The 13,360-nt window shown below is 35.2% G+C and overlaps 1 protein-coding gene across 1 annotated transcript; it reads left to right on the plus strand.

Moving 5' to 3' along the window:
- The first annotated feature begins 639 nt into the window (after window positions 1-639).
- Window positions 640-4,955, plus strand: LOC107021990. The gene is made up of 5 exons (XM_015222695.1): window positions 640-1,593; window positions 1,644-2,510; window positions 2,631-3,492; window positions 3,949-4,183; window positions 4,583-4,955. Exons 1-5 carry the CDS (start codon window positions 640-642, stop codon window positions 4,953-4,955), a joined length of 3,291 nt encoding a protein of 1,096 aa, XP_015078181.1.
- Window positions 4,956-13,360: the final 8,405 nt, after the last annotated feature.

The raw sequence follows: 13,360 nt of genomic DNA on the forward strand, positions 1-13,360 counted from the left end.
ACCAATGGCAAAGAGTTTAAGGAAAGTGACTTGTCCATATAAAACGCACTTTCCTAAACATCTTTGGCAGTTTTTTGCAACTTGAGATAAAACTCTTCAAGACATTTGCAAAGGTTGCTAGTAAACAAAGGCAGAATTATTCCAAGAACAACAGAAATCTCTGGAGCTTTTCGTGTAGTTGTTTAGGAATACATTCTCTTGTTCTTAAACTGTAAACTATTCCTGAATCTATAAAGGAATCAGTGGGTAGTGTTAAAAGTCTAGGTTGTCTAAGTGGGATAGCTTAGTGGGTAGATTGTTTTCTACTTAGGCTTGTTAAGCAATAGAGACTATTGCTTAAACGTGAGATTAAAAACTTCTTCTCACATTTGTTGTAATCGTGTTTTACTTTTGCTTTTGAAGATTAGTGAAAACGATTGAAAATCCTGTAAGACAGGTCGTGGTTTTACTCCCTTAAGCAAGGAGGTTTCCACGTAAAATCATCGTGTTGATTTTACTGCATTTAACTTTCTGGTTTTATTCATTAGTGTAGTAAGGGACCTGGTCCATTACTTTTTAAGTGAAGGCATATATATCAAGTGGTATCAGAGTAGGCACTATCTATTTGGTTAACACCAAGGAAGTGATATTTGCTCCAGAATGGCTGCTCCACTTAACCTCGAAGAAGGTCAGTCGTCAACAAGACCTCCCCGTTTCAATGGACATTTCTACAGTTGGTGGAAAGTTAGAATGCACGATTATCTCATGGCTGAAGATAGCGAGTTATGGGATATTGTACTGGATGGACCGTTTATTCCGATGATGGAAGAAAAGGATGGAGAGAAAACTAATCTTGTTCCAAAGCCTAGACAGAAATACGACGAAGCTGATAGAAAAAAGATCGAAAAGGGCTACAAAGCTAAAACTCTTCTTGTCTGTGGGATAGGACCTGATGAGTTCAACAGGGTGTCAGCTTGTGAGTCTGCTAAGGAAATTCGGGACTGTTTGAGGACTGCACATGAAGGAACTGAACAAGTAAAAGAATCTAAGATTGACATGCTTACCTCACGGTATGAGAACTTCAAAATGAAGGAAGGAGAAACAATCCATGACATGTTCACAAAATTGTCTTCCATTATAAATGAACTGCGAAGTCTTGATGAACCTATAATCATGAGCAAACAAGTCAGAAAAGTAATTCGAATTCTTCCAAAATCTTGGGAAAGCAAGGTTGATGCTATTACAGAAGCCAAAGATTTGAAGGTGCTGAGTATGGATGCTTTGATTGGAAATCTGAAGACACATGAGATGAATCGAAATTACGATTCATCAAAGAAGGAAGCCAAGAAGGACAAGTCATTGATGCTGAAGTACAAATCAGATGAAGATTCCAGTGATGATGATATGGCATATCTTATCAGCAAATTCCAAAAAATTGTGAGGAAAAACAAAGTTTATAAAAGAGGAACAAATGGTACTCGAAATGCTACTCAAGGTGATACTTGCTACAAGTGTGGAAAAGCTGGGCACTTCATCAGAGAGTGTCCTTTGCTCAAGAATGAAAACAAGGAACATCAAAAACCAAGAAGTGACAAAGAGAATAGAAGGGACCTGGTACTCGGCAAGAGAGATCGAAAAGCTGCTGTAGATTTGGTTGTCAAAAGGCTCTTGCTGCATGGGGTGATTCTTCAAGTGATTCAGAAGACCCTAATGAACAAAAATATGTGTCTATGGTGGCTGTACATGAGGAGGAAACTGTCTTCAATGAAATGTTTGCTCACATGGCTCACACAGAAAATGAAGAAGAGGACAATCAGGTAACTCTTCTAGATATGAAAAATGACTTGGATAAATATTCTCTTAAAAATTTGATAACTTTGGCAAAATTCATGATTGATTCTGTGATAGAGTTAACATCTGAAAGAGACACCATGAATGCTGAACTTGACAGTTTAACTGAAAACAAAGTTAAACTTGAAGAGAAAATGTCAGGAATGGTGTCTCTAGAGTCAAATAACTCTGAACTTAAGAACCAGTTGAATCAGATTACTGAAGAAGCTGAAAAGCTGAATGGAATGTCAAATGGTTTACAAGCTGAAATTCAAGAAAAATTGAAAAACTCTGAGAAAAATCTTGTTCTGTCGCTGGAAAAGAGTAACAAATTAGAACAGGATATTGTCAAACTTAAGGAAGAACTTGAAAAATCCCTTAAGTGGACAAAATCCTCAAAGTTACTGTCAAATGCAACAAATCAGAGTAATTTCAATAAGAAAGGACTAGGAAGTTTGAACATCACTCCTCCTTATAATCCTCACAGTAAGTATGTGTTTGTGTCTGAAAATCTGCTATGTCTTCACTGTGGTAAGAATGGACATTTGAAGGGTGAGTGTGCTAGCTGGAGAAACTCCTATGAAAAGCTCTCTAATTATACTGAAAGGCAAAATTTACCAAAAGAGAGACCTGGTCCTACAAAGCATGTTTCAACTCACAGATTTTCAAAGAAAAAATTTGTCCCTGCTCCCATGTCCTTTGTTAGAAAGCTTCAAAATCTACCCTATTGGACTAAATACAATCTAATCACTCCTTTGTCTGCCTTCTAGGAACTCAAATTGAAATGGGTTCCCAAGCTAAACAAGTGATTCTTGGTGCAGGTGAGTGAGAGGAGCAGCAGTCAGTGCTGGTATATGGACAGTGGATGCTCTAAGCATATGACTGGTGATGTAAAAAACTTCCTCTCACTCAAGACACTTCAAGGAGGAGGTGTCTCATTTGGTGACGAAAAGAAGGGGTACATTTTGGGAGTTGGCAAAGTTGGAAGATCTCTTGAAGATTCAATTGACAATGTGTATCATGTGGATGGATTGAAGTACAGCTTGTTGAGTGTGTCTCAAATCTGTGACAAAGGAAATGAAGTCAAATTTACTTCTGAGAAATGTACTGTGGTGAGTCTAACTACAAAGAAGGTAATTCTCACTGCACACAGAAGTAAAAATATGTATGTGGCCAACTTAGAAACGTCTCATGGAGATGAACTTACATGTCTTAGTGCTCAGAATGAGAATGCTGATCTTTGGCATCGTAGGCTGGGGCATGTAAGCTCATCTCTATTGAACAAACTGATTTCTAAGGACCTGGTTCGAGGTCTGCCCAAGCTGAAGTTTGCTGAAAATAAAATCTGTGAAGCTTGTGTTAAAGGAAAACAAATCATATCATCCTTTAAGCCCAAAAAGCAAGTAACATCATCAAGAACACTAGAGCTGCTTCATATGGATTTGTGTAGACCCTTGAAGGTTCAAAGCAGAAATGGCAAGAAGTACATTTTGGTGATTGTTGATGATTACTCGAGATACACTTGGACAAGATTCTTGAGATCAAAGGCAGACACAGCTGAAGAGTTGGTGATATTTTTCAAAATGATTCAAACCAAATTGAATCAAGTCATTTGCAGCATTCGATCTGATCATGGTACTGAGTTTGAGAACTCAACACTGGATAAATTCTGCATGGAGAATGGTACGAGTCATAATTTTTCTGCTCCAAGAACTCCTCAACAAAATGGAGTAGTGGAAAGAAAAAACAGAACCTTGGTGAACATTGCCAGAACTATGATTATTGAATCAAATCTTCCTCAAAATTTATGGGCTGAAGCTGTTAACACAGCATGTCATGTTACCAACCGGTGTCTAATAAGAGTTGTTTTGAATAAGACCCCCTATGAGCTGCTCAACAACAGAAAGATTATGCTGAGCTATCTTAGAGCATTTGGATGCAGATGTTTTGTGCTGAATAATGGAAAGGATGATCTGGGAAAATTTGATCCTAGGAGTGATGAAGGAGTGTTTGTTGGATATTCTTCATCCAGCAAGGCTTACAGAATATTCAACAAACGAACTCAATGCATTGAAGAAAGCATTTATTTTGTATTTGATGAATATGGAAGCTTGAAGAATGATGGATCAAATGATGAAGATGATGTGATGAAACTGTTCAAATTGAAGAAAACTGAAGGAGGTGAAGCTGATGCAGAACAACAACTGAAAAATGAATGTGATGATCAGAATCATAGTCTACCTGAAGAGGCTGTTGAGGTTGAAAAAAGTGATATGGTACCTGGTACTACTCAAAATTCCAGCCAGAGTATATCAGACTCCCCAGAAAATGATGTCACTCTTGATGAAGAAGAACATGCTGATCAGCTCAATCAGTCTGCTCCAAGATCAGGATGGAAGCATAGTTCATCACATCCTCTTGATAATCTCATTTCTCCTTTGAATTCTGGAATTCATACTAGATCAAAAACAAGAAATCTAGTTGCATTCTCAGCATTCATATCATCTATTGAGCCCAAGAATGTGAAAGAAGCATTAGGTGATGCAGACTGTATCAATTCTATGCAAGAAGAACTTCATAAGTTTGAAAGAAGCAAGGTATGGTACCTGGTTCCTCGACCTGAAGGCAGAACAGTAATAGGAACTAGATGGGTTTTCAGAAACAAGCTTGAGGAAAATGGAGTGATTACTAGAAATAAATCCAGGTTGGTGGTGCAAGGATAAAATCAAGAAGAGGGAATAGACTATGATGAGACTTTTGCACCTGTTGCCAGAATGGAGGCTATTAGAATTTTAATAGCTTTTGCTGCATTCATGGGGTTCAAGCTGTATCAAATGGATGTGAAGAGTGCATTTCTGAATGGAGATCTCAAAGAGGAGGTGTTTGTCAAGCAACCTCCTGGTTTTGAAGATGCAGAGCTACCAGATCATCTGTTCAGATTGAATCAGGCACTATATGGTCTGAAGCAAGCTCCAAGAGCATGGTATGAAAGGTTGTCAAAGTTTCTGCTGAAGAATGGTTTCAAAAGAGGCAAGATAGACAATACTTTGTTCTTAAGAGAACAAGAATTGCTTATCATTCAAGTTTATGTGGATGACATAATTTTTGGAGCTACTTCAGAACATTTGTGTGAAGAATTCTCATAATTAATGGGAAAGGAGTTTGAAATGAGCATGATGGGTGAATTGACATTCTTCCTAGGTCTGCAAATCAAGCAATCATAAAATGGGATCTCAATATGTCAGGAGAAGTACATTAAGGAGCTGCTGAAGAAATTCAATATGTTTGATTCTAAACCTATTGATACTCCTATGGGAACAAATTCCAAGATGATAGTAGAGGAATCTGATCCTCTTGTGAATCAGACAATGTACAGGGGAATCATTGGATCCTTGTTATATCTGACTGCTAGCAGGCCTGATATTGTGTATAGTGTTGGAATGTGTGCCAGGTTTCAAGTATGTCCTCGTGATTCACACTTGAAGGCTGCAAAACGTATTCTCAGATACTTGAAGAAAACAGGGGACCTGGTTCTCTTCTATCCTGCAGGTGATACTTTTGATCTGGTTGGTTTTGCAGATGCTGATTTTGCTGGTTATCAAGTTGACAGGAAGAGTACCTCTGGAATGGCTCATTTCCTTGGATCATCACTTATCTCTTGGGGAACCAAGAAGCAGAATTTTGTGGCTCTTTCAACTGCTGAAGCTGAGTATGTAGCTGCTGCAGCCTGCTGTTCACAATTGTTGTGGATCAGGCAACATCTGGAAGATTTCGGGATTCACATCAAAGCAATTCCTCTTATGTGTGACAATACTAGTGTTGTGAGTATGGGAAAGAATCCAGTCCATCATAAGAGAACAAAGCATATTGATGTTAGACATCACTTTTTGAGAGATAATGTTGAGAAGGGAAATATTGTGCTCACATATTGTCCAACGGAGGAGCAAATTGCAGACATCTTCACCAAAGCTCTCAGCAAGGATCAATTTGAGATAAATCGGTTGAAGTTGGGCATGTTGATTTCCAAGTGAATGTTTTAGCTTCCAACAGTTGAACTCCCTTGATGGCTAAAATTGCAGTGCAGGTATCCTTTGTGTGAATATTTAAATATCTGAACAAAGATCCTTTTTGTACCTTTTGTAGGTATACTCTCAGTAAGGATCTGCTTAGCAAGGGAAGCAACTAGAACAACTGAGGAATGAGGTTTAACTGTGCTATGGTACCTGGTGCCTGTTCAGGTTAGCATTTATACATTAAATTGAAACTGAAAAATATGACCGTTGATAATTCCACGTGTCAGTCATCGGTCACTCTGACCGTTAGTCCCATCGTTTCTCTCTCAAACGACACATCCAATCATGGACCTGGCACCTTTTCACGCCTTTTAAAAACCCCATTTACTTCTTTTGAAATCCACATCTGTCCTTTAACATTCTTCTTGTTTCACGAAGGGTTTTAGCAAAAGCTAAAAAGGCAAAATTTGTTTCTTTTTCTTCTTTTCTCTGTTCAAAGAAACCATTTTCTTGGGTGTAAAACATGTCTTCTCCATCATCTTCCTCTAAACAAATGCTGGATGCTCTTAGCGAAATAGAGCCTCTTGCCTTTTATTCTCCGGCTACTGAACAGCCCAAACCCAATTCCCCCTCCAGTTCTCAACAAGACACACCCGATAATCCTTTCTATGCCATAGATCTAAACAGTTCTTGCGTGCCTACCGGACCTGGTCCGTTTCAAGACATGTTTCCTGACAATCTCTTTGAAGGAGATCTACCCAAGCATAAGGCTTCTGAGTCCAATATATTGGCAGCAAGTGAAGAGTTGGTGATTGAAAGCTTGGCCATGATGAGGGAAGAAGCAATGGCAGAGCAAACTGAGGTTTTGCAGAGGGAAGAGGTAAGAACCACTCAACCCATTTTTGATAAAACGCCTGATATTGAAAGGTATCCTTCTTCCTCCTCCTCTGACTCTGAAAGTGAGGAGGAACCTTTAAAATGGAAGGTTGAGCGAAGAGAAGGTGATATATCTAGAAAAGGGACAGAAGGTTGTAGAGGAGGCCCCTAGGAGAAGACCTACCACTAGGTCTGCTGCTCAAAAGTTGATGGCTGATGCCTTGAAGGCCAGTGCACGTTCTACTGCTGCAGTTAGAAGTGCCAGAACCTTCAAGGTGTCAAATTTCAAAATGCCTGAGACTAATGTTGTTGAGTTGTCTGGTGAAGAGATGGAAAAGAAAACTAAGAAGAAGAGGTCAGAGAAGAAAAAGGGAAAGGTCACAAAGAAGGTTGAAAACACTAAGTCGAAAAAGAAGAGTTCTGAGGGAAAAAGGAAGAGGTCACAGGGACCTGGTTCCCAAGCTAGGAGAGATGAAAGTGTCAACATGCAGGAAGTTGTTGACAGCCTGAGAAACCAAGCCGTCTTGGCAGGGAGAGTTTTTGATATGGGAATCATAACTCTTCCTGGCATGGATTCTCTTCACGATATGGTAGAGATCCAATCTTGGTTACACTTGTTCGACATGAAATCCCCCATCCTCCATGAAGAAGAAGTGCGCGAATTTTACTATAATGTTCAATTCAAGGACGATGGGAGCATCCTCACACGGGTAAATAACATTGCTGTATATTTAGATGAGGGTGTGTTGAGCAAAATTCTCAGGGTGCCTAGAGAGGGGACCCGGTCTGTACTGGGCAGAACTTGCTCTTCTGAGTTTGCTTCTGTGATTTCTAAGACACCCACAACCAAGGTTGCTGGGATTTATAAGAAAATCATGAAGAGTGAGTACCAGTGGTCTTTGAGTTCATCAACAAAGTTCTTCTTCCTCGCACTGAAAAGAGGACAGTAGCAATTGCTGCTGATTTGTTTGTGATGGAGATGTTGTGTAGCTTCGAAGCCCTGAACCTCCCTGGTCTAATGCTTGAGCATATCCACAAAACTGTCATTGAGAGGAAAGTTGTTCATGGAATGGGCTAAGGATACTTTCTCACGGAGGTATTCAAACATTTTCAAATTCCTCTCAGTGTTGGAAAGGTTGGGACAGTTAAACAGACCATCTCCGAGAGTACCTTGGTTGAGTGCGAATGCATTGAAGGAATAGGCTATCCAAAGAGCAAGATGGCTCAACTTATTGATGATCAGGATCAGCTTAAGCACGAGGTTGAGGAGCTCACTGTGCGGTTAAGTGGTAAAGAGGCAGAGATTGCTATACTCAAAGCAGAATTGCTTACTGCACAGAGTGAGGGACCTGGCTCTTCAGTGGTACAAGCTCTGGAGAAAGAGAATGCTGAGTTGAAGGTGAAGATCACTGCCTTGCAAGAAAAGGCCATCCAAGATAATGATGCTGCCAATGCACGACTCACTCTTGTCATCCAGTCCCTGTCTCATCCTCCCCCCTCTTCATAGCCTGTTAATCAATCCTCCCCTATGTCATTTTTTTTGTGTGGCGTATCACTGTGTTGATGGATATTCAGTTTGATTTTAATGTATTAATATGTTATGATGGCATGCTGGTTAACTTATTCCTTTGCTGTTCTGATTATCTTCTTTTGTGCATGCTTTTTCCTTACTGATTGATTACTCTTTAGCTTTGATCTTGTTCAGTATTTCTGTTGACATCGTTGGTTTACTGCATAACTTTTTTATGATGCCAAAAGAGGGAAGTAAAACTGTAAGTAGCTAAATAATACAGTGAGGGGGAATATACAGTAAGGGGGAATATAGCAAGGGGGAACAAAGTTGGAGAAGATCTGAGATCATTGTTTGTCATCATCAAAAAGGGGGAAAATGTTATTTGTAGTTTTGATGATTTGACAAACTTAGGGACCTTGTAAAGGTACCAGGTTTCTTACTTGAGTGTTGCAGATGAAACAAACCAGAGACCTTGTAGAGGTACCAGGCTCTCATGGTGACGAGCCAGTTGACTGCCAGCTGGAGACGGTACAGAAAGTAGGTGCACACTTCCCGATGGCGTCAAAAAGTAAGACTTCTCCAACCAATGACAAAGAGTTTAAGGAAAGTGACTTGTCCATATAAAAGGCACGTTCCTAAACATCTTTGACAGTTTTTTGCAACTTGAGATAAAACTCTTCAAGAACATTTGCAAAGGCTGCTAGTAAACAAAGGCAGAATTATTCCAAAAACAACAACAATCTCTAGAGCTTTTCGTGTAGTTGTTTAGGAATACATTCTCTTGTTCTTAAACTGTAAACTATTCCTGAATCTATAAAGGAATCAGTGGGTAGTGGTTAAAGTCTAGGTTGTCCAAGTGGGATAGCTTAGTGGGTAGATTGTTTTCTACTTAGGCTTGTTAAGCAATAGAGACTATTGCTTAAACGTGAGATTAAAAACTTCTTCTCACATTTGTTGTAATCGTGTTTTACTTTTGCTTTTGAAGATTAGTGAAAACGATTGAAAATCCTGTGAGACAGGTCGTGGTTTTACTCCCTTAAGCAAGGAGGTTTCCACGTAAAATCATCGTGTTGATTTTACTGCATTTAACTTTCTGGTTTTATTCATTAGTGTAGTAAGGGACCTGGTCCATTACTTGTTAAGTGAAGGCATATATTCTATCAAGTCCAAAACAAATTGAAAAACTCAAAACCTAAAGGAATTAAGTTCCGTTAGAAAAGCATGTTTGGTGTCTTCTATTGTTGTGGCCTTCAGAATTTGACACGCAGTGCTACTCAATTTGCTCTTTGCATTTTGCGATTCACAATATGCACTTTTTATATGTTATATATTATTATATTAAATTTTTGTGAAAAACTTATAATTGACATAATAATTATAAGTTATGACTTTATTCTTTATCTTTCAAGTTATAACAATAAAATTACAAGTTTTAACATTTTAGTAAAAACTAATTTAAAATGATAGTAAAAAATAATTAATTTGAAATATAAACAAGGTCAAATCGGATATATTAATAGTAAACTATTTTTAAAAAATTGATGATAATTAATAGGAGACATTCAAATAGGAGATTCATTAAAAAGGTAATATTTGTTTTCCTTGTTTAGCTCAAAGCAGTTCCGATTTTTTTTTCATGTTTGAAGTTTCTCTCGCTTCTCAATATTTTTTCTTGTCATTATCATCTAACTCATATTCGTTTTCATTATCAATAATTTTCATTTTCTTTTAATGGACGACTTCTTATCAATATTAATAAAGTATGGTGATAGATGTAATTCTTCATGTCACTGTTCTTTGCGATTTTATTTCTATTGGTATACAAATCAAATGAAAAAAAAAGTCATAGTTTGTTTGTGTATAATAGTTTTAATTAAGACGTTTTTTGTATGAATATTCATTTTTTCAAATTACATAAAAAAAAATTAAAGGTAATATAGATTTGGTTTGAACATTCATTTTTTTTTTTTATGTTTTTGGTTTTTAAAATTGCATTAAATTTATTTGAATTTGGTATACTGGCTATATTATATTGGTACGATTTTGGAATTATGTTGGAATGAATTTTGTATACTATTTGTATAATAAATGACAATTAACAATTGGAAGTGGTATCATTTTGGTATTATAGTGGCATGATTCTGCATTGAAAAGTGTGCATAACAATTGTATGCAATTTGTATGTTTAATTTCAAATTTTTTGTTGTCTATACCAATTTTAATTATGATATTTTTTTTAAAATATAAAATATTATATTTTGGTATGAACATTGAATTTTATTCATTATTTGTCTGACCCCTTTTTTATTTTTGGTATGTTTCTATTTAAAAAAATAGATACTTTTTAGGATTTGTTTACTAATATATATGTATGACAATAGATAATATTTATTGATACGCTTTCTGGTTTGATTAGATTTTTTTTTTGCATTACATTGTAATGGATTTTGGGAATAATAATGTAAAGAATTTGGAATACTGTTTATTCAAGAAATGGCAATTAATATTTATAAGTTGGAATTATTTTGATATTCTGGTGGTATGGATTTGGTATGAATAACTAATGACTTTTTGAATGAAATAGGTACGAAATAAGTGAATTAGAATTTTATGAAATTTGTCTACTAATATAACATATGTATTTTTACTTTTGAATCTGTAATAAGAAATTATTTTAAAATAGCATATGTATGTTTATTTTTGTATGAAATTTGTATACTATAATAATGATATGAAATTTGTATACTAATATAATATATGTATAAAAGTTATTTGTACTTTTGTATAATGTAATATTGACACAATAATTTATGATGGAACAGAAAACTATGCAATCAAAAAGTGTTGAAGCATAAGTTATTTCCCGCCGGTTAAAAAAGAATTGTAGGGAGACCACAACTTGAACGCTAAAAATGATTTGCTAATGTGAAATTCAAGAGGTGTAAGATTATGTACAGTACATATCGTCGAGAGGGACACAACATGAAGACGAGTTCAAATTACCCTTTTGAAGAAAAAAAGACATAATTTATTTTTATTTTGATTTGGTTGTGTTCTTGTGGCAAACTCATATTTTGACTTATTTTGTCTTTTTAGTTAATGAATTATAATTTCAGAACATTTACTATGTGCTAGTTAATTATTTGTGTATTTAGTACTTTTCAAATGTATACTCAAAAACTAGGTAAAATTGATATGCGATTGATACTGGAATAATTAAGCTATAGTAAAAAATTGACATACATTTGGTATCCAACTGATGTCCGAGTGATAAAATAAAAAAAAAAGAACATGTAATTGAGATTTCAACCAAATTAGATAACCTAAACAAGTGTTGTATTTATTTGGTATCCAATAAATATCCGATTGGAAAAGGAAAAAAAATCAAAAATCAAGTTCCATATAAATAAAATAAAAAACGAAATCAAAATTTCAAAATATAGAATTCTTATTTCTAAAAAAATCAGATTAAAGAAAATGAAAAACAACATCAAAATTTAAAACAAAAAAAAATATCAAGAAAAGCAAAAATGATAGATTAAAGAGAGAAAATTACCTTTAAAATCTACAATGATAAATTTAAAATATTTGAACAGTAGTCAACACTTATCTTGAAATAATAAAATAATCAAAATAAGAATCAACTAATTAGGAGAAAATCAAGAAAAAGATTTATCTTGTCAATTATAAATTATTATATTCATGGAAAAGATATTTTGTTAATTATCATGGAAAAAGAATAAAGAAAAAGGTGAAAGAAAAACTGAAGGTGGAAGAGTAACGTGAGAGTAGGGCTGAGAGTGTGGGTTGACATGTGATAAGTTAAAAAAATACCTTAAAAAGTGTAATAAATAGATAATGACAAATTGATTTTCTGAAATTAATATTATTTCTCACATATTCATTATATTACATTATATAATATATATATTAGTTAATAATATATAATTAATTAATTTATAAATTAAAATTAAGCTGTTAATACTTGTAATTAAAATACTATAAGTAGTAATATAAAAAAAAATAGATCTAAAAGTCGTAATATTTACCCTTAAATAGATGTGTGGGATGATTTTTCCTTTTTATCATATATATTAGGTATTGAATTGGGTTGTGCTCAACAAGGCCTAGCTATCCCTAGTTTAGAAAAGATTAAAGAAGATAAAGTGCAGATAAATTTTAAATATAATGTTTAGTGTGATTGGGTAATCTTGAATTTAATTTTTGACTCCACTTTGAATAAGTCTTAATCCATGAAAATTTGACTTTTAACCATGCATGAAGGTTTGCACACGAAGCACGTGTGCTCAAAAGTTCAAGATCGCTAATTTTCAAGGTTATTCAATATAATTTCTCAATGCTTTCATATGTCTTACTTATAGTTGCAACTTTTTGGCTCATGCTTTGATTTTTCACATGGGCGATGAATGTGTTTGTGTGTAGATATTTGTCATGGTGCTGAAATATGAAATGAGTTTATTGTAGTGTGTTAAATACTTCGAATTTCAAGCTATGTTATTTGGACTTTTAAAATGATGTCGCCCGCAATTGTGTCTCCAAGATCAAGTTTGGTGGCAAGATTGGGATCTGTACAAATAGCTTTATGGTGCAATTTGTGTCACCACTCACCTTCAATATTTATACTGAAGAAAAGAAGAGTGAAGACCATATGCATCCTTGTGCTTTTAGAACAACAAGAACACTGTGTTAACTTTAAAAAACACTAAGGGCATTAGTGGAAAGAGTTACATGGTACCTGCTCTATGCTTATCAAAAAGAAAACAAGTTCCTTTTTAGAGTGTGTTTGGTACGAAGAAAAACATTTTCTGGAAAATGTTTTTAAATTTTTCCATGTTTTGTTGGGACAAAAATTTTGGAAAATGTTTTCCAAATCAACTCATTTTCTCAAAATTAAGGAAATGACTTCCCTTCAAAAATTAAGGAAAATATTTTCCAAAACTCTCTTCCAATTTCAAATTACATTTTTTTTGGGATAAAAATAAATTTGAAAAAAATATTTTTCAATTTCAAAAATTTATTTTTTCACCCGATTCCTGACACCCTCCACCCACTACCTCCCCCACCCCCCAACCCTCCCCATAAAATTAATTTTGCTTTATCAAAAATATTTTCAACTTAAAATTTTTAT

Source organism: Solanum pennellii, chromosome 6 (assembly GCF_001406875.1).
Source record: "Solanum pennellii chromosome 6, SPENNV200".
Taxonomy (NCBI): Eukaryota; Viridiplantae; Streptophyta; class Magnoliopsida; order Solanales; family Solanaceae; genus Solanum; species Solanum pennellii.